At 38.8% G+C, this 21,364-nt stretch overlaps 2 protein-coding genes across 3 annotated transcripts; both read right to left on the bottom strand.

Annotated features, from left to right (window-relative positions):
- Window positions 1–113: 113 nt before the first annotated feature.
- On the bottom strand, window positions 114–9,537 carry epyc (epiphycan). The gene is made up of 10 exons (XM_079868216.1): window positions 9,463–9,537; window positions 8,980–9,154; window positions 5,413–5,626; window positions 4,897–5,142; window positions 3,566–4,273; window positions 3,103–3,210; window positions 2,477–2,635; window positions 1,929–2,131; window positions 1,532–1,627; window positions 114–1,178 (listed from the first exon to the last, which is right to left on the bottom strand). Exons 2-10 carry the CDS (start codon window positions 9,145–9,147, stop codon window positions 1,008–1,010), a joined length of 2,073 nt encoding a protein of 690 aa, XP_079724342.1. The 5' UTR covers window positions 9,148–9,154; window positions 9,463–9,537; the 3' UTR covers window positions 114–1,007.
- Window positions 9,538–13,309: 3,772 nt separating this feature from the next.
- On the bottom strand, window positions 13,310–19,904 carry kera (keratocan). 2 transcript variants are annotated; one of them, XM_079868317.1, is made up of 3 exons: window positions 19,757–19,904; window positions 14,914–15,788; window positions 13,310–14,738 (listed from the first exon to the last, which is right to left on the bottom strand). In XM_079868317.1, the coding sequence occupies exons 1-3, from the start codon at window positions 19,771–19,773 to the stop codon at window positions 14,575–14,577; spliced, it is 1,056 nt and encodes a 351-aa protein (XP_079724443.1). In that variant the 5' UTR covers window positions 19,774–19,904; the 3' UTR covers window positions 13,310–14,574. The 2 variants fall into 2 exon arrangements, with proteins under 2 accessions (XP_079724443.1, XP_079724444.1); XM_079868318.1 differs by lacking the exon at window positions 19,757–19,904 and adding an exon at window positions 17,035–17,159.
- Between the last annotated feature and the right edge of the window lie 1,460 nt (window positions 19,905–21,364).

The following is a 21,364-nucleotide window of genomic DNA, read 5'->3' as shown; positions in this document are numbered from 1 at the left end:
CCGGAAGTGGATTGTTCTGTTACAGTGATTGATTTTGTAATGTTAGTAACTATTGTTTAAAAGAGTCAGTTTCATGCCTTTGAAGACTTTACAAGCTAACAATGAAAACGTTGAGCCACCTCTGTTTTGGAGAGGTCATCAGAAATCTTTATTCAGGTGTGATTATTTCTATTCACAACACACAATGCTGAGCTAATATTTACCCCCATTCCCCCCAATCATTCTCAAACCCCTCAGCCAATACAACAGATTTCATTTTGAAGGCCACTGGTCATAACAACAGTTTGAGATGTGATATACCAAAATATTGTTGTTCTTGTAAAAAAAAAAAAAAAATTCAGCTTACATATATTTATATTACAGTACAGACTTTACAACAAATTCATTGATATAATGCTTTTATTGCATTAGTCAAATTTACCTTTCAAGAAGTTCAGTGAGCACCAGCTTCAATTAGTTTATGCTAATTAAGATAAACATTTGTTAAATTCTATATGAATATTAACAATATTTCATTTACAAAACAAACCTATTTAAACAATTTGGGCTGGCTATTGCAGCTAGCCCCAGTACAGCACACAAAATGAAGGTTTTTGTCGTGTTCAGATTTGCATTTGTAAATTAATGACATCTTGTTTTCCAGTATTTGATAAATAAAAAACTTTCAGAGTTATGCATGGATGTTTCTCTAAAACAGATGTGTGGGTGTTTGAGACGTCATTAATCCAGATACGACTACAAACCTACATTATGAAAAGTATGTACTGTGTAAAAAGGTAGAAACACAAGCAGCGTAGAGTTGGAAGTGTCCACCAGAACTCCTGTGAGAGTGTAGGTTTATGTATTTATGCCAACCTCCTTTAAAGACAGCCATTCATATCCAAGTGTTTGCTTGGGCCCAAAAAAAAAAAAAAAAAAAAAAAAGAGAGGTACGCACAGAGGAGTTTTGATGCATGTGGATACGTGTGAGTTTTGTATGTGTGCATTTTAGTGTGCGTTTTTCCGGCTTAAAAAAGGGTACCAATGGGGATACGTGGCAAACATATGTAGGCCTGTGGGGTTCTGCTGAGGTTGATGGGATTACCGTCCAGGCGAACGTCCTCTAGAGCGTTGCGGATGTAATTTAAGTCATGTGGATTGCAGAAGGTGTCCTCGTGCATCATCTGGATATTGTTATTCTGAATGATAAAAGAAGTACATACATTTTAATGTATTTTTTATTTATTTAATGTTTACATTTTGGGTGATAATTCATAATTTTACTATAATAAAGATGTCAATATTAATTAAAGAGCACTATGCGGATCACCAAAAAGATTGACTATAAATGTAATGCTTGGTTTAGGTTATTATTTTCTCTGCCATTCATAATAACCTTAGCAAATTTACTAATGTTCTCAAATAGCATAATTTCTAAATGTAAACTGCCTCCTTTAAATGAGAATATATACATAAATGTTAATATTTCAGTTAGGTGGCAAGTGCCATAGATGTCCACAGTGTGGCACTAGTGAGGTGGGAGTACAGGTACCTGTAGGTGCAGGGAGCGCAGACTCTCAGGCAAAGGAACTGGGATGTGGTCTATGTTGTTGTCAGTCAAGTAAAGGTAAAGTAGCCCTGGCATGTCCTGAAAACAGAAAACACGAGTTGATGACAATCCTGTCAAACAAAATTAGCTAAGGTACATTCAACACCTCTTGGAATGAGCAATAGCAGCCCTTCCCGTAGGGACCAGACCATCATCAGCTTTTCTGCTGTCTGCTTTTTGTCTAATTTAAACTAAATGTAAGCTGTTCCCTCAGGTCTACTTGTACAACAGTAGGCTATCACAAGTTCACACCATATGCAAGAAAGCACAGCAAAGAATGTGCTAAAGGCTATGCTTTATTAAACCTTTTTCACATGCTGACTCTTATTGCTTCTCTCACCTTGAAAGCTTCTCTCTGGATGCCAGTGTTGCCCAACTGGTTGTGACAGGCATCAATAAGAGTCATAGAGGGTGGCAGAGCAGGAAGTTGTCTAATACTGTTCTCTCGTAATATCAACTCTTCCAGAGCAGGGAGGCCAAAGAAAGCATCATCATCAATCCTGGAAATGCCATTGCTAGTCAGGTCGATCCTCTTTAATTTATCTTCATGACAACAAAAGACAAAAAGCCATTCAGTAAAATGTATGAAAATATCAAATTCATATTTTAGCATTAAGCTAAATAAATAAAATGCTGCTAATGTTATCAGTTCAGGCTATGAGATATTAAGATTTTTAGATAAACTGCTGTCTATGAACTCTAGACCTAAAAAAAAACAGGAATAGTTATTTCCAACCCATTTACTTCTGTAATGTTAAGCGTTTTCGAATTAAACTATATATTCAACTAGAAAACTGTAGGACGGTGCTTAAATTTATCAATTTTTGTCCATTTTGATTTCATTATGACATTAAAACAGATTGGTTTTCCCATTAATGAAACACATACTCAAGTTGGCGAAGTCAGACTTGCTGATCCTGGCAATTTTATTGTAGCGGGCATAGAAATGAGTGGTTTCTTTGGCGAGGGGAGGAACACGGTCCAGCTTCAGGTCATCACAGTACACAGATCTGACCAGACAGGTGCACAGCATACAGGTGGCCATACCTTACCACCAAACCAGCAGGTGGTATTCAGAAGACAAACACAAAAACATATTAAAACACAGAAGCTGTACTGGTGCATATCCAGCAGCAGCCTGATTGGATACACAAGTACACAGTTTTGTCTCAGTCATTAAGAGACTGCAAAGCCACAATGTCTGACAAAGTCACATGAGCATGTGCTGTATACAGTACAGTACGTAGCGATCCTACTCCTGAAGGGCCACCTTAGTGCTGGATATTAGCTCCATCCTCGATTAAGCACACCTGAACTAATCAAGGTCTTCAGGATCAAAAGAAACTTCCAGGCAAGTATTTTGGAGCTAAACTCTGCAGGAAGGTGGCCTTCTAGGAGGAGGATTGGACACTCCTACAGTATAATATAATACACAAATTAATAGTGATATGTAGGTATCCCTGGTAAACAACAGAACTTCATCAGTTAACGCTATATACAAGTGAAATACTGACCTTTTGTATCTGTGTCAATATCTGTGTCAATATCAGGTAACCCTGACCCTATATCACCCCCAGTCCCCTCCTGGGGAGTGGTCAGGGTAGTTAGGAGTATCTCCTCCTCTTGTTAAACACAATAACATTAAGGTGTTAGAAGACAGATTAGCACATGAACAGATGAACAATGGAACATGACAGACAGTGAGTAATAATGACATTGAGAAGTTATAATGCATTATTATTGTTATAATGAACACACTTAACCAATATCAGCCAGTTACATGGGTTCCCCAGTGGGAATAACATTTGTAAAAAATGCTAGCCTTGATGAGTGCAACAATAAGTTCAATAGTGATCATAATTCTTCTTAATCTAGTCTAAACTATTCTTGATAAAAAAAGAGCCCTAACAACTGTTGTATTTCTGACATAAATCTAAGTCATATAGAAGTGCAAGGTATTGATATCATTGTACTGACCTTCATACAGGTCAGGACTGAATATGTCAGTGGTGACGTCTGGGGCCTCAGTCCCCTCAGACTCTCCTGACTCCAAAGAGACCGAAGGCTCCTCAGTCTCTTCAGGGATGCCAGACACTTCAAACCATTCAATGGGCTCAGGCTGTCCAGAGACCTCAGGCACCCCAGAGATCCCAGGGTCTCCAGACACTTCAGCCACCCCAGAGATCCCAGGCTCTCCAGACACCTCAGGCACCCCAGAGGCCCCAGGCTCTCCTGATCCCTCTGGTACCCCAGAGGCCCCAGGCTCTCCTGACACCTCAGGTAGCCCAGACTCTCCTGACTCCTCAGGTACCCCAGACACCCCAGATTCTCCTGAGACCTCAGATGCCCCAGATTCTCCTGACACCTCAAGTACTCCAGAGGCCAAAGGCTCTCCTGACTCCTCAGGTACCCCAGAGGCCTCAGATTCTCCTGACTCCTCAGCCACCCCAGAGATCCCAGGCTCTCCAGACACCTCAGGCACCCCAGAGGCCCCAGGCTCTCCTGATACCTCTGGTACCCCAGAGGCCCCAGGCTCTCCTGATACCTCTGGTACCCCAGAGGCCCCAGGCTCTCCTGATACCTCTGGTAACCCAGAGGCTCCAGACACCCAAGATATTCCAGACTCCCCAAAATCCCCAGAGGCCTCGTGTGGACGGGTTTCAGGCATCAGGTGGAGCTCCTCCTCTTGTAAGAGACAAGGTGGGGTGGCAAAAAGGAAATTAGCGTCCTCAACAGCAGATGATAGATAACAGCATGACAACAATGCTGGCAATGATGATGAGGTAGCCATTTTGGATCAAGATTTTAACCAATGCAAAAAGATAAATGGTTGTGAATTACAGATCATGGTTACTTGCTTTAAAACATTTAGGACATCCCTCCCCACTGCGGTCTAACAGGTATAGACCATACATTGGACACCACCTCACCCACAGAAAGAAATACTATGCTGAAGTAATCAAGAACCCCCTTAAGCTACACTAACAAAAAAGTGTGCAATAATTGTACCTTTAGGGGAACAACAGCTTCTCGCAGGTGGAGTACCATTGAAAGGACATATTTGTAACTAATTTACCCCTAAAAGATTCACAGTAATACATATTACATATTACTATTCCTGAAGTACTAATATGCACCTTTTATGTGCAGATAAGGTACAAGGTTGCCAAAGGTACAGAGGTACAGAGGTTATACGTTAAAGGATACTGCCCCAATGACAACCTGTTGTACCCTTAAAGATTCTATTTTTGCACTTTTCTTTCTCACAGCGTAAATATATCAAGTAAACCAAAGTCCTGAGTACTGACCTCTACCTGAGATCAATATTATGCCTGAACCAGAAAGCCCAGAGACTCCAGAAACAATGTCCTCTGAGTCCACAGAACCCGAAATGTCACCAGAGGCCCCAGAACCACCAGAGCCCAAAGGCTCTCCAGAACCAGAAGCTTTGATATCGAGCAAGTCTCCAGAGGCTCCAGAGCCCAAGTCACCAGAACCCGAAATGTCCCCAGAAATCTGAAGGATGTCAATGGGCGTCAGACGAAGCTCCTCCTCTTGTTCAAGACAAGGTTAGGTGTTAGAACAGTTATTAGAATTAGAATTACACTTAGAACCATATGGACTCGTTCAGTAAAGACTATGAGTGATTTACTGGTTATGATGCACATAAAAAGCATAAGAATGATGCACATAAAAAGTTCAAGAATTATTAAAACTCATTTAACCAATCGGATTGCCAGTTAAATGGAACAACAGCATGAAATTGTTGGAAGGCTAGTCATGACTATTAGTAGTGTGTGCATTTATACATGCATTGTACAAACCTCCCTGAGCACTAGGGCCCATCAGAGTCCCTGACTCCCCAGAGCCTGATGGAATAAGCTGAGGCTTAATGGGTAATTCCTTGTGGTCACTCTCCGCAACTGTCCTCCGTTCTTCATGCTCCACATTCTCCTCCTCCCTCTCTTCTTCCTCTTCAAATGAGGCACCATTTGAAGGATCAATGTCCTCATCAGGACCCAAGGTGTCAATCTCTATCTGCAAGAAGAATTCAGGTCAGTACACAATACTCATTTTTGTCATATTACAAACCAAAACATGGCTTTCTCAGACGGCCGATGATTTAAAGCACTGACAGAAAGTGCTGTGTCAAAAAGACTGCTGTAGAAGATAATTATCTCAATCTGTTAAGGTACCCAATACTGCTCCTGTAGGGACACCTTTCTGCAGAGTCTAGCTCCAACTCACAACTGAATGTGCTAATCAAGGTCTTAAGGAGCTGAATCCATGAGCTGGATTGGACACCCTTTAGCTATACCGAATTGATTCACACCTCATATTGTTTTAAAACTGTGTACTGATGTCCCAATACAAACCATTTATGCATTAGATTTCTGTGTCCTACTAAAGCATAAAGTCTTGCAGACTCATTTGATTGTAAGAGAAACAATTCCAAGGTTCAGTAAGAGGTGTGACTCAGCAGAAGGCTGTCCCTTTGAAAGAGTAATGGGCTTTTCACTGGATATCGAACCTATTCAATCAAAGCTTTCAAATCCACCCTCTTCCATACAATTGCTAATTGTTGTAAGGTGTGAGACAAATTACAGGTCATATTGATGTGCTGATTTTTTAAAACCTATTCTATTCATTTAAAAAAAAAATTCTCTGCATATGTTGTGATGTTGACCAATTCTCTCTCTTTTTGTATTTGATTCCGCTACAATCCAGAGTGGGGAGCTGTGAAACCATTCACAGTCTCATCTGCAAACAGCTGCTATTCTCTAGAAATGGTCCTTGTGGAACCAAGACATACATGGTAGCAGAAAAATCCATATTTCTGCACATTTTCTTTCCAAAGTGTTGTATTAACTCCAGAGACGGCATTAAAAAAATTAAAAAAATAACATAATTAATCTATAGAGCAGTAACTTGCAAATGCATAAAATGCAATACACTATTAATTCAGCATGTGTGAAGACAAATGGCCAAAACCTACTCATGATGAGAGCCCGTAAAACAATAAGTCTTAGGGAGGCCTTGCTTAGAATATGCTTGCTTTTCATACATCAAACTAGTCAAACATGCAAAGCCAAAGGCTAAAAGGATGGCTAAAATAAATCAACTATGTGTATAGCAATAAACAGTGACATTGACTCATTTCAAAAACCAGGATGCATGAGAGCTTTCTGGAACCACAACCAAAATCTTTTCTACAACAGTCAGGCTGACTCAGGCATGTGACTCACAAGCTTGTGCTGACATTGATTTTGTTCTTTACTGAAGCAATAAAGAGAAAGGGTAGACAAAAGATGATTTTATGAGGGAATTTACATTGTGTAAGTGTTGTGTAAGTTTGAAAGAATTTGAAAGAAAAAAATTCTGTTTTGTTGAAATTTAGCAGTGCAACGATTTGTTTTATCCTGTTACAGCTTAGTAAGGGGTCATTAGGTTCAACTGAAAGCTAATTTTATATTTTCATCAGCTGGGAATGAAGATGATGGTGCAATATAGGAAAAGGTAAGCATTTATTAGGCATAGATGTAACTACTAGCAACATTTTGACAGCAACTCTTGTGAGAGTGTGAAATACACATTATTTGTTCTTGTTCATACATGAATTTACACAGACAAAGGCAGAAAGGCAAGCACCATAGAAACCTACAAGCACTCTTACATGTATAAGTAACCTCAACTTAATACTGCATAAAAAAGAAGAAACGTACCCCAAGAGCCAGACTGAAAGAGTCTTAAGATTCACTCAAGTTATGTAAGATAATTCTTTTTATCAGTTTATGTACATTAAAAAGTTTTACCAGCAACCTAAATCAACTACTGTTCTGAAACTGTATTTCTTAGTAATAATAAAAAAAAACTTTCCACATGGTGAGAAACAACAAATATTCCCCAAAAAGTATGAAACATTCATAATATCCTGAAGAGCTGAAAACTAAAGCACATTACACAATGAAAATGTGTTGTAACTCACACGTGTGCTTTTGGTTGTGGGTTTAGTTTAACTTCATAACATTCACATCAGGATCAAGTTAAGTTTTTTGGCTTTGATGTGATTCTTCTAAAAACCCATATTGGCTTGTGCCAGTCAAGCATAGTTTTATCTTTCTTCCATGCCGAAGATGATTAACTGGTCGTTGTTTTCATCGTTATATCATATTTATTACTGAATAAATGTCTTCATATCTGTAGCTTAACTTCTGGCCAACTGCATTGACCAGTTTCAAGATGGGTCAAATTAAGCATTATAATACCAGATATTCACAAATTCATGTTCTTAACTAAAATATCCCTTTAAAATTAAAATATTTTCTCTATGGATGCTGATACAATAGTAATTTTGGGAATGACAATCAAATAGTCAGTAAGCATTAGCAAATTTAGATGCTCTGAGCAACTATTGATGATGTGAATGTGCATCCAGCTAAAAAAGGCCACTTATGTGAAATAATGACATGCCAGTATGACTGTGTTGTACAACTATTGATTATAAGTGAACTTCAGTTCTGTAAAAATGCCAGTGTCTGCCTCTCATTCAAAAAGGTTGTGCCAGTGGAAAATTCAGTTAAGAACATTTCACGTTCAACAACATCTGGTCTGGCCATTATACAGATGATATGTTGTGTAAGAGAAGTATTTGTTATATTATAGAAAGAAATATAAATCAGTCTGACACACTGAACTTTGCTGCACCAATATGCCTCTGTCCATGAGTAGAGAACAAAACAAAAGAACAAAAAACAATATTTGAATGCAAATTAAGTATATCACAAATTGAGTTTGTAGCGTTAAAAGGCAATTTACTGAAAATGATGGTTCTTATGAAGAAGACGGGACTAAAATTAGTATGCACAGCCGAAAAGTCATCTGTAATCAGAGAGGATGAGTAAATACAGGCCAACATGCCCTCGATGACCGACCCTGAAGCACAGCAGCTGGGTTAAAACCAGTTTCTAAATGAAAATCATAAACCAAAGACTGACATAGCTGGATACGATTATCCCCAGGAACATTTGGACCAGCAGAGCAAATGAAAAGTTGTCAAACACCCTGAAGCAAAACTTCTGCAATACATTCCTGCATGACAATTAGAACTGAGTCCAATGCTTGAGCATTAGCCAAATCAACAGGCTGGAGGAAACTAATGAATATGCAAAGAGAGGAATCGTAATCAGGGTCCATATATCAATAAGACTTGATACAAAACTCTTATATGCAACATGTAATTGAAAATGAGACTTGCTTCATGTTAAGGTGCTAATGCAAAGCCCATTTATGCTGCAAAATAGGGTCAACCCAAATTCTCAGTTATTGAGGTCACAACCATGAGCATATTAACATATCAGGATAATTTATGAAACCTTGAATGACTCTCTTACCTGTGTTTCATCAATTTCATCGTAATAGTCATATAAATCGCCACCATCCACATTTTGGTCCACGTTGTTGTCATAGTTGTCTAGTTCTGCTTGTCGGGCGTATCTGGGGGGAGAGGCTGCCACCACACACAGGACCAGGAGTCCCCACATCAACCTCAGCGTTACCATCTTCCTGCTACACAGAGTCAGATTGATTAATGTCTAGTGAGATCTTAAAATGCTCATGTAGAGGAGCAACAATAGAGAAGTAAACAGGGTACATGTCCATAGATAGGTAGATATGACAGCAAAGATCCAATCCACTTTAGATTTCCAATCAGTAGTTTTATTGTTACCGCCATTGCATTTACAGTCTCTGCATAGTTTTGTGGCCAAAGGAATAAAGACAACTGAGCTTTGTAAGGTTGGAGAAGTGTTCATTAACAGGGTGCAGACAGCCTGTAATACTGAAATATAAGCCTCTAAAGTCTTTAGCTCACTTACAAGGGCCAAGAAGCCAGCGCCTAACCCGGCGGCCATCTTGAATCCACTCAGTGACTGCTTTGTGTGTTGAAAGGTCAGAGGTGAGATGGCTGACATCATACAGGTTTCTTTTTAAACATAATTATGACACATATACTGTAGCATTTTTTTGTGGGCGAAAAAAATAACACACATTGTGAAAAAAAGTTTACTCATAAAAGGTTTTTTTAGTTCTTTATATCTTTGAGTAAAGGTTCTATATGGTTCCATGAAGAACCCCCTAAATTATCTATCGCAAATTCATGCTAATGGAAAGACAATAAAACATGGTTATTTTCACATTGTTCAATTTCCAGTCATCAGCTGGCCCAGAGAGAATCTGCAGACCTTTTTTTCCATCTTCTGTGCTGATTTTGTGCGGAGTTCTGTGAGAGCAGATTCTACATGGCCCTATGGTTCTTAACAAACAATGACCAAAACTCTAAAATTTTAATGGTGTCTATGATAAATATTTAACTGAAGTATTATCAGTTCTCATATACTTTCTCATACTCATCTACTTAATCTCAATCCCACATGTATTGCTTTGTATTCTTTCTCATGTTTAATATATAACCCATAATGTTATTTTTTCTCTAACAGTAGAGAATACATTTCTTTTGAATGATAAGAGGCTCAGAGGAAAGCAATGACCAACTGGAGTGGAAGAAGAGAAGAGTGCACTTGATGGGCAGACCAAGTTCTGGTCCTCAGGGTGAGACGGAGAGAACGAACCAAGAGAAAGAAAGAGAGGGCGAACTCTTACAGAGCCCCTTTATGAGTGTCTGACTCTACACTCAAGTTCGAAATTCCACCGAGGTTTGTGGACAGCATGGCAGTGAGTTACTATCTCTCTCTCTCTCTCTCTCTTTCATGCACACACATCCATGTAACTCAGTGAAAGGCTATTTTAGGGCATAGCTGCTCTCTAGAAACCGCTGCATTTTTAAACATAAATCAGTTCCCTGTGGGCTTCTGACAGCCAATCAAGACATGCCATCACATCACATCATGAATAGATATTAAATAGTGGTAATATCGAAAAAAAAGACAAAAAAACTAGTTCAGTTTGTATCTATGAAAGAAAAATCGTCTCTCATTAAAGCTGTAGTGTACCAATGCCTGACAGCTTCAACAGGAAAATGCTCAAAGAGGGACTATACTGAACACAGAGCTCGGCTTTTACACACTCCCGGCAGTGTTTGCAGTGTGTACACCCCGTGTGAGTATGTGTGTTAGAACTAACTATCCCTATGTTGTTTTTGGCTCTACCCAACAGCATTCCTCATGCTCATTGATTCTACTATTTCTTCTTCTAGTGGTGCAGCCAATATCGGCAAATTTATGACTTTTTATCTCCCAATAAGTCAAAATGCAAAAATATACAAGCTCTGTAGCTTAAGTAAACACATATTAGTGACATATCTTATCTGTTTAGTAACCCTGACAATTTCCATTATAACTTATCAGATTTGAAGGTTTAAAACAGGAAGTTTCTGTAATACGGCCTTTGACCTTAAACACATTAACAATGTATAAGACATCAACAGTCTGTAACAGTATTTACAGCTCTTCATCACATTTTCTGCAAATACTCTTAGATTTGTAAAGCTTAACAAAATCAACTATCCTCTTAAAATCAAGCAGAAACATCATCACACCCAAAATGAACCCCCCAAAAAACAAGGAATGGAAAACTGACGAATATAAAGAACACACATGAATTGCCATCATTGCCACACAGGTCACCTGTTCGCCCACTTTAAACTGTTCTAAATCACTGTCAAAATTATAAGAATATTCATGTAGATCATGGAGAATAGAAGTATTATATCATCAAGCCAGCAATCCAAGTCTCAGTAAAGTAGGTTGTGTGTATTTTAATTTTTGTGGCTTTGCAAATGTGCATTATTGTTACAAGAATTACAAATAGATTTATAATAAATACCATGGAGTGCACCCGTATATTATATCATAAAGCCAGTCATATACGAGACAAAAAAATCAATAAAAACCAATGAAAGCCTCAGTAGAGTCACTGAGGTACCAAGTGCCAAGTATCACTGAGGCTCCGAAGCAGAAGGGGAAGCCCTTGTGTCCGATCCCTGCTCTAAAGCACAGCACCAGCATTTAGACGAACATACAGAAGAACCCTTACCTCTTTCTCCTCTTTTCCCAAATGGTCCTGTTCTTCAGATCGGACAGGCAGAGGGTTGGTGGGCCTGGCCAATGGCAACAGGTCACTCACAGTGAGAATGCGAGTGTGTATCTGTATGTGGATGCTTCTGGGTGTGTGACGTGTTAGTGTGCACACACTCCCAGACCTGTGTGCCCTACCTACCTGTGTGTGTGAAGGTAAGAAATGAGACCGAGAAAAGGGAGAAATTGAGTTTTGGTCACATCTACAGCAGCGCCCACCCCATACCACACTGCAACACACACACACACACACACACACACACATTGAACAGACACAAAATTTGCACGCTGACAGACCCCCAACTGCGAAAATCCTTTAATCCCTTACACCATCTTTCTTTTTTGTTTCCCAAAGAGACACATAAGTTATTCAGTCCTAACTATGAGATATTTGTCTTCCTTTTCCTGAGGTGAGCGTGAGGCATACTCTGCTTTCATGTAGGGATCTGCAGGGCCCCAGCTCACAATGGGCCCTCTGTAAGGCTCCTCTGTTAGTGCAATGCTGAGAAGAGTAAAGACCTCCATTCTGCTCTGCGCCAGGACTCTGTGATACAACTCAGACCTCTGCTTACTACCTAGATGCATCACACTGTAGAAAACCTGCTAACCTATTAGGAAGTGGTATACGGTGGGATGTTATTACAGGCCTCAATCTCTTTTTCCATACTAATTCTCTTTTTTGGTGGCTCTGTAATCATATTTCTTGTGTCACATGAAATAAACATCCAATATTAGTCCGTTAAGGACTGGGACTGTCAAGCAATTTAAATTAATAGCAAATGGCACATACTGCATTTTGTTTCAGTCTCACTGACACGTTTAACCACTAATCTTGCTTTGTTTGATTAATTGTGACGTTTAACGGGTGGGTAAACATATCTACTATTTGCAGCCTGTTTTATAGTTGAGCTTTAAGAGGCACCAGAAGAAGTGCTTAGCTGAACCATATGGCATGCACCAGTAGCCATGCAAACCCACTGAGCAGCGCCAAGCAAATCCATTTACTTGCACGATCAATTTGAGCAGCACAGGCCTGCACTGTGTAGTGGGGGATTTAATGCAACACAGTAAGTTATGTCTAAAGTCAGCGTAACTGATGCGACCATATATATGCATTAGGCTTGCAGTATAAATGCAGCCATTGCTTCAACTGATACACTGTGCACTCACTGTTGTTCTTCCTCTCTGTCAGATATGTATAAATAATTCAAAGAAAGTGTTCAAATTTTTTGTTGTACATTCAAAGGGGTCTGTAACCGCAAAGCTCTTGAATCATAAATATGTGCTGGTATAGAAGATCTCATACGCCATATTCTCATGAGAAGTTTCGCAATTCATCTGAAAATCTTATTAAACAAACCGTTTTTAAAGACTGGAATTGCTTTTTGCTGACACTAAATGTTTAGCAAAAGCTAAAACTGGGTGCTTGTTGAAATAAAGTCTAAACACATGTTACATTTTTGTAGATGAATACACTGTTTGTGGATTATAGCTTCCTTTATGAGGTTGCCTGACTGGCTGCTCTACTTGATTTGGACCCTTCAGGTCCTTGTTCTCAAAGCTCTATGAGTTTTCAGTAACCAAAATCTTTTTATGTATACATGTATATAAAATGAGTGCAGAGACAATGCTGGACCATTGAAACCAGTTTAATCAGGAACATCAAACAAAAGTTATCTCATCTTAGATTTTCCCTTTTGTCAATCCTAATTCCTGTCATTTTTCTGCAAAGAATGATAAATGAAAACATGAAAAATAATTGTCACATTTGTGCGTTGAAAAAGAATATTCACATTATTTTATATACCCTAGAAGAAAATAAATCTTAAAATCAATCTAGAAGGTTCACTGGTAGTACCATTGTCAACTGCTAAATTTAAACTGTATTTATATATTAATAATCAGAATGTAACACTACAATTAATGACAGTGAATAAATCTGAAGTGCTCAATCTATAAAATGAATGTCACTAAATATTGATTGAATATTGAAATATTGATTGTACAAAGATGTAATGAAATATTTAAAAAAGTAGAAGTAAACTTATGTCAGAACATGTCAATCGCTACAACAGAGGCAATAAACAATTGTGATTTCTAAAGTTTCTCAAATTTCAAACTTCTGTTGGTGCTGTTACTGAGAGTTACCATGCATTCAATAAAATACAATAAACCACCGCTATGTACTAAGTTCACTACCAGAAAATTTGGCTCCATAATCAGACCACAACTCATCTGTCCAAAAACACCCCAGAATTGTGTGGTGAGGTAAAAGTTTTGGGGTAATGGTACACCTGCTAAGATCGATTTGTTTGAAATAAAAATAACACAGGATGGGGAAATGACATTATATGCAAATGAGCACAATTATATTTAGGAGCTTAGCCTGCTAGTTCCCCATATGCATGGAATTAAGGAAGGCACAGTGGTTTTCTAATACAGCCATGAGAAACCATTCGCAAATGCACATATGAACCAGTCTTATGGATCTCAACCCTGCTGAAAAGACCAGAACAGGAGACCCCCAGAATATCTCATATTTTGGATACTGATATCCCCACCCAGCTTTTTAACTAGCTTAACTAGATGTGCTTTCTTGGACAAAAGCTCCACCAGAAAGATCATGCTAGTTAAAAAGTTTTATCAGCTTAGTTTCACTGGCCCACTAGCTAGACCAGCACTAGTACAGTACAAACAAGCATGAGTCATTCTGGACTAGCATGGAAATTCATTCCAGTCTTGGCTGGTCTTTTCAGCAGTGTATAGTTTTCAATATTTTAAAATACTTTCCAAAAATATAGTCCTTTATTGGACTCTTTTCTAGTGTTTTAGTTTACATGCATATTCAGTTCTGGTAGATGAAATGGACAGGAGTATCTAGATGGTCTGGCACCTTCATATGACAATAGCCCTGAGGAGACGGAAACACATCATCAGCTCTCGTGGAATGGGGGGTTTGATCTCATTACCATCAAGGCGAAGGTAACGGAGACGTGGGCCGTTCTCATCAAGGTAATCATCAAGTGCACCAGGTGGACAGATGTCAGAGCTATTCACACCTATGAAAATGACAGAATACAGTATCTCATGGTCAAAATGAAGTTACAAGTTTCAGATACTTGTAGTTTTTTGTCCACACCAAAGCAAAAGTATGAACTGTGGTACTTTTGAGACATGTCTGTATAAATTAATTCCTAAATGTTTTAGGAAAAAAAAAAAGAGTTATGGACTTACTCTTGATCTTATTGTGATCTAGATGCAGGTGCTCCAGGCCAGAAGAGATAACGGGCACTTCTGTGAGCTGGTTGTGAGAAAGCTGTAGATCCAGGATGCTGGAAAGGTTAAACACGTTTTTTGGGATACCTCCATTAGCCAGCTTATTGCGGTTGAGCCTGAGAGACGCCACTTTCGGAAGACCCTTGAAGTACTCACCCGGAATCTTCTCAATGTTGTTGCCATCCAAAAAGATCTGTGTAGTTGTGGGTGGTAGGCCGAGGGGCATGCTGTTTAGCTGATTCTTTGCTAAATTTATCTGGATCAAGTTATTGAGGCCTTTCAGACTGACCTCAGTCACTGCATCATCCTGAAGCTTGTTGCTTTGCAGATCCAGCAAGGTGAGACGGTCCATCCCAGAGAAGACACCGGCTGGGATCTTTGAGATTCTGTTTCGAGACAGCCGTAACTGCTCTAATTTGACAGGCAGAGGAGATGGAATGGAAGTCAGCAAGTTGTCTTCCATGTAAAGGTGTACAAGGTTAGACAAATCCTTAAGAGCATCAACCCCCAAGCCTTCACTTGTGATTTTGTTGCGGTTAAGGTTGATCCACCTAAGTTGTGTGGCATTGCGCAGAGCATCGTTTGAGAGGACATCAATGAGATTGTTCTGGAGGTACAGGTACCAGGTATAGGGAGGGATGACAGGAATGCGTTTCAGACCCTTGTTGTCACAGTAGACAGCGTTAGGGAAGTTTGGAGGGCAGTGGCACTCTTTAGGACATGCCTGGAGCTGAGAGATCATGTGCTCGTAGGGAACTTCATCAGAGCAGACTTGGCTGGCCAAAACTAGGGCCACAAATGCAACCATGAGCCACTTCATGGTTAGGTTTAACCTAAAGAAGTAGAAATTAGCTGTTAACAATATTAAAACTATAAAACTCTTAGAGATAAAATTAGAGACTTCATTTTAGTTCTAAACAGGACTGTCACTAAAGTTCACAGGACTTGGCACAAAAATTGAAGGGCTTCTCCCTTCAATGAGTTGCCCCCCGTGTCACAAGGTCTGAAATAATGTTCCTAGCTGTCCACCGCCACACAAACCACCCTACAATTACCTCAGGTTCTTTCCAAGTGGATAAACTCATTGACAAAAAAAATTAGGAACATCCTCTAGTTAAGATAATCATTTCCTATGTCTTCATCTTTTAAGTGGTAATCCTCTTAAACTCAGAATATGCTGCCAGGTCAGCCTTAATTGACTTAAGCCTGGCGTAGTGCTACTCATCTCCATTCAGAAGACAGTTACCTCTTGGACTCTGGGAAACAATAGGCTTCAGGTATGTGCATGTCTGACTACTTCTAGAGAGAACAAGGTATAACAATCATGGCAATTTAACAACACCTGGCCCTCATGTTGCAATGAGGACACCTACACATTAGGCATCCGTTGGCCAGGTTCAATTTGTTGTATTCCCATTTGACCTTTAAACATTTATATCTGTCAAATGCATGTTTGAACTTTGTCTAATGTGTATTATGGTTTCCCCTCAGAAGTTTCTTTGCTGACATCCACATATTTCTCTTGGCTTAAATTTATCATGTAAGGATAAAAGAAACAGCAAACAGAGAGAGAAAGCTCAAGAAACAATATGTTAACACGTATTCATAGCTGAGCTTTCTCTCTCATCTGGTATTGGTTTAAATTTTTGGTTCTGAGCTCTATAATCGACTGTCTGGAGATCATTTTCTGTGGGCAGCGTTCTCACACTAAACCAGAGGGGATCAAAGGGAAGCTCTGGATATCTAGTGAACAGGTCAGGTGAAACCAGCTTCACCTGTAAAGATCTCTAAAAAGTAAGAAAAATATTTTTAAATCATGACCTCCAAACTGGCTTTGCAGAAAAAACAGCTGATATCTTTAGTACCCTAAATTAAGCAGCATACTTCTATGTTAAACCAAGACAAAATAAACACAAAGCCATTAAGATTAAAGCAGATGTAAAAATGACTCATAGCCCACAGTATGCATTTCTGGAGGACAGAGGCTTTCTCCTATAGTGTAGAAGAAACTGACAATATCCTTCCCAAAATATTTCTAATGCACAGAATCATTGCACAAATGCTATGCTAGAGACCTACCTTTGTCTTCTTGGGGCTCTTCTACTGTATCTTTTGCTGTGGGTACAGATGTCTCAACTGAGCTATTTTGCCATCTCCTGCCCCTATTTGTAGTGTCAATGATATCTCATGATCCCTTCACAGACAGCACACTGGACACAACCTTAGCCAATCATAGGCTCTCGAGATCAAGAGTCATAATCCTTTGTGGACGGACACTGGCGTGTTGGTCAAAAGAAGACATGAGCCTTGGCCCAGTTATAATTAGGCTAATACAGGCCTATATATTACGTTGGATTCTTCATCCTTTTCTTCATCGCCCCTCACAACACCACCTGTCTCCTGTCTTTTGAGTAAACAAATGTCTTGATCAGATCTATCTATCTATCTATCTATCTATCTATCTATCTATCTATCTATCTATCTATCTATCTATCTATCTATCTATCTATCTATCTATCTATCTATCTATCTATCTATCTTCATGAGGACTCCCAGTTTGACTGGTAAATGACATTTGGCCCACCTTATTTTTGTAGATGCCAACAGTTGCAAAATCAGTAATGAAAAAATTCTGCTAATGTGCACGATCACCAAAACAACTGAGCTGAGATTTTTGTCCCCACGGGAGCACTAGTCTGGATTTAGAGGCGGATTTGTAGTTGGCACAGGTAGCCACATATGGTGTCGTTGTTTGACTGCCAAGTGCTGATTACTTCTCAATTCCAATGACGACAACAACACCTTGTCATTGTAATCCGCTGCAATGGGCTCCTCCAGTTGAGACCATTAGTAATCCAGTCTATTAGCATCTCGTGTCAAGGATGGTGCAGCTCTACGTTAGAACCAGTGGTCTAAGGGCAAAGAGTACAAACACCAAACTAATCCAATTACAGAATTTAAAACCTATTATTCACAGGAATGTAAAAGAGCTCTAAACAGAGAGTGTCAGGACACGACAAGAGGTCATTCTTGGGGCAGCAATTTGTATCTAGCTGCAAGATGTTTAAGTCTATTAAATTACTCTGTACCTTGGATATCTGTTTAACTTTATTTCAAAGATGACTTCAATACAAGCATACAAACTGTGCAATAACAATATACATTGGGAAATTTGCTATACTCTATGAGTCTCTGAAACCAAGATCACACTACAAGACTAAACCTTGTCACCCTTTCAAGTTTGTGACTAGTCTGCGACAAAAGCCCCAGATCATAGCAAGTGCCAACTCTTTACATGTCTGCACCTGTGAGACTAGACACGGCTTACAAATTTCAGACTGGATTTTCTAATCACCCAGTCTTCAGGTAAGTGCATTGTCTTGACTCGTGCGAGAGAAGCAATGAGCAACAGCCAATGAAATCATGTTTGTGATTTTTGAGCCTTTTTCAAAACTGACCCCTTAAATGTGCACAGGGAAACTTTCTGACCTGTAATGTCTTGCTTTGTCTTGAGTAGCAGGGATTAATTAATCACATCCGTTGCCTATGATCAAATCAGTCACAACTGCATTGTGCTAAGTGCTTATGCTACCTGTGCTAATGCTAATTGTTAAATATTTGAGAATATCCTCATGACAACTCACTTCACTCACCAACACTTTTTGTGTTCAAACAACATTTGAACACCTTTGTGTAATTACCTTTAGTAAAATCATTTACAAGCATATTTGACTAGAACAAGGATAAAATTCATCAAAGATGTTAAAAAGAAATGATGCTTGAGATATGACAACATGGTCAAGACAACTGTGGCACATTATGCTTCTCCTAAAAAGAAACACATGCTCTCATTTAATTTCCTGTTTGGGGCATTTTGTCTCAGGCAGTTATGTTACAACAAAATGCTGCATTTTCTTTGATATAAATATTATTCAGAAAGAGCATCACTTAACTACAAAAAGATAATTAAAGTTGAAATAATTAATTGCACATTTTAACAATGTTGCTTACACAAGCAACATCTGAGACTTTCCTGTGCTGTGCTAGATTCTGGTACAGTGATGACATGTACAATAGTATTTTGATTTATACCATTTAAAAAAATACCAAGGTGCTATCATGGTTACTTTTTTTTTTTTTTGCCATTTTTATCAGTATTACACAAGCCATTTCAATGTTAGCTCAGTGAATAGCACTACATAAGAAATACATATACATTTCAAGTTTGTGAGCCTGTAGATGATGGTTATTAAAAAAATTCAATTATAGTTAAAGGTTACTCTTTATTTTTTACTTTATTTTATTTTGACATTCTGTTGACTATTAGTAACATTGCACCTATGTGTCAACTAACTCTCAGAGTATATTAGTAGACTGTTAGGTGTTAAGGTAATGGTTAGTAGAATAAATTGGCACATACTTGCAAAGTTACTTATAATTAGTAGAATGTCTGTTGGTGTACCATCACATTAAGTGTTGGCAGATACTAAGCAGACAGTCTACTAATACTCTAATGAGAGTTAATTGACATGTAGGTAAAACGTTACTATTAGTCAACAGAATGTTTAAAGGGGACCATCAAAATAAAGTGTTACCCAATTAAATGAAATTATATGAAATTCATTATTTTATATGAAGATCTGCAGCAGAGGTGCAGAGAAACATAAAAATAAGGAAAATATTTTGTTTAAAATAACTCAATACTCCACAACAGATAAACCATGAACCCCCTATACCCACCACCCACTTCCTTATTGCATCACCACCACAAAAAAAAATAAAAAAAATATGAAAACATTACCTGCTCATCTCAGTCATAGAGCTGATTTTGGTTTGCGCAGGTGGAGGCAAAAGTGTCTGTTTCTGTTTTTGGGGATGCAGTCAATCTCTTGGTCCGCCTGCTTTCTTCTCCAGTTTGAGTCCAGTCTGCAGTTTCTCCCTCTTTCTTTCTGGTCCGGACATGCATCAGAAGACACAGCCTTATTAGATTACTATTGTTTGCAGTGTAACATCCCCAAGGCCAAACCTTTGACATCAGCTGGTGAGGTTGAAAAGGGGGTGTGTAAATGTTTGACAGATACGTGTGGAGTTGTCTTTCCGCAAGCGTGCATTGGGAACTTATTTCTAGCACAGCACTTTCTTCTCTTTTCTTACTCTCTTCTCTTTGTACAGTAAGGGTCTGTGGAGTCTCGGGAACTGGGGGCTCGTAGCCCTTGCAGTCAAACACACAGGCTTCGAGACATTTAAGTCTTTCTTTTCAATAGACATATCTCATCTCCATCACTCACAACTTTGAGGGATCATATACCCCATTAAACTAGGCCCCCCTGGGCAATGCACATCATCAAGCTGTCATTTTGCACTGATGGAGACTCGTCCCAACCTGTGAAGGTGGAATTAAGCTGGAATGCAAAAACTGGTGAAATTACAATGATGTTAGAGGGTTAATCCAGCACTCTTGATATATCCCAGTAGGTCTCTCTCTCTCTCTCCTTGAGCTGTGCATAGCTTCACAATGAATGAAAGGGCAGTGTGTAGTAACCAGGCGACATCTGTTTCAACATCTGGATCCTATTGTAGACATTTCAAGATGGAGAAGAGAAAAGTGGGATATAGGAGGTCTTTTATTTGGGTAGGACACTAATTAAAGTCCCATTGCATAATTTAAAACTTTGTCCTATTGAAAGGATGCTATTGTCTTAAATAAAAGAGGATTCATGATTTCTGTTCTTAAGTATTTGGGACCATCAAATCTCACACATTCCCACACAATCAAAGTACACATGCACTTTCAGATCTCCAGATGTCTGGTCATGCCCAAAAAGCTCCACAAAAGTTTTTTTTTTTTTTTTTTCTTTACACCAGCAATGTTTAATTCAAGAATAAATTATTTTGAGTTCGATCTTTTCAATTAATTGGCTCAACTGTTTCACAAAATCAGTCTGAATGATTCATTAATCACCCTTGCCTGTTTAGGGCTGCATTTCCCAAAAGCATTGTAAGCCGAAGTAGATTGTAGTAACCATTGGCACCAATGGTCTTTAGGATCTCCTTTTAAGAAATGTAGCCCAGAGCAATTCTTAAGCCAATGTCTCATTAAAATAACTTGATTTGGGTTTGGTGACTCAAAACATTTCTTTAAACAAACTGTTTGAAAGAACCAATTCACGGAAATAAGCCAGACTTACCATCACACTTTACAGATATTATGCAGCTTCTCAATATTTAAAGTAGCGATTAATGTAGAAGAAAAAGACAAGAGTCCTGGTTCTATCCATTTGATTTTATGTAGGCAAATCTGAATGCAAGCTTGCAGTTGAATGTAAGAAAAGGGTAGGGTTTAAGTGGACAAAATGACTGGTGATCATTTATATTAAAAATATATGAATAAATTATTTTTTTTACAATA

The sequence above is a fragment of the Squalius cephalus genome, assembly GCF_949319135.1.
Source record: "Squalius cephalus genome assembly, chromosome: 4".
Classification (NCBI taxonomy): Eukaryota; Metazoa; Chordata; class Actinopteri; order Cypriniformes; family Leuciscidae; genus Squalius; species Squalius cephalus.
Note: the sequence above shows the minus strand (reverse complement) of the source record. Positions and strands in the feature narration are given on the sequence as shown.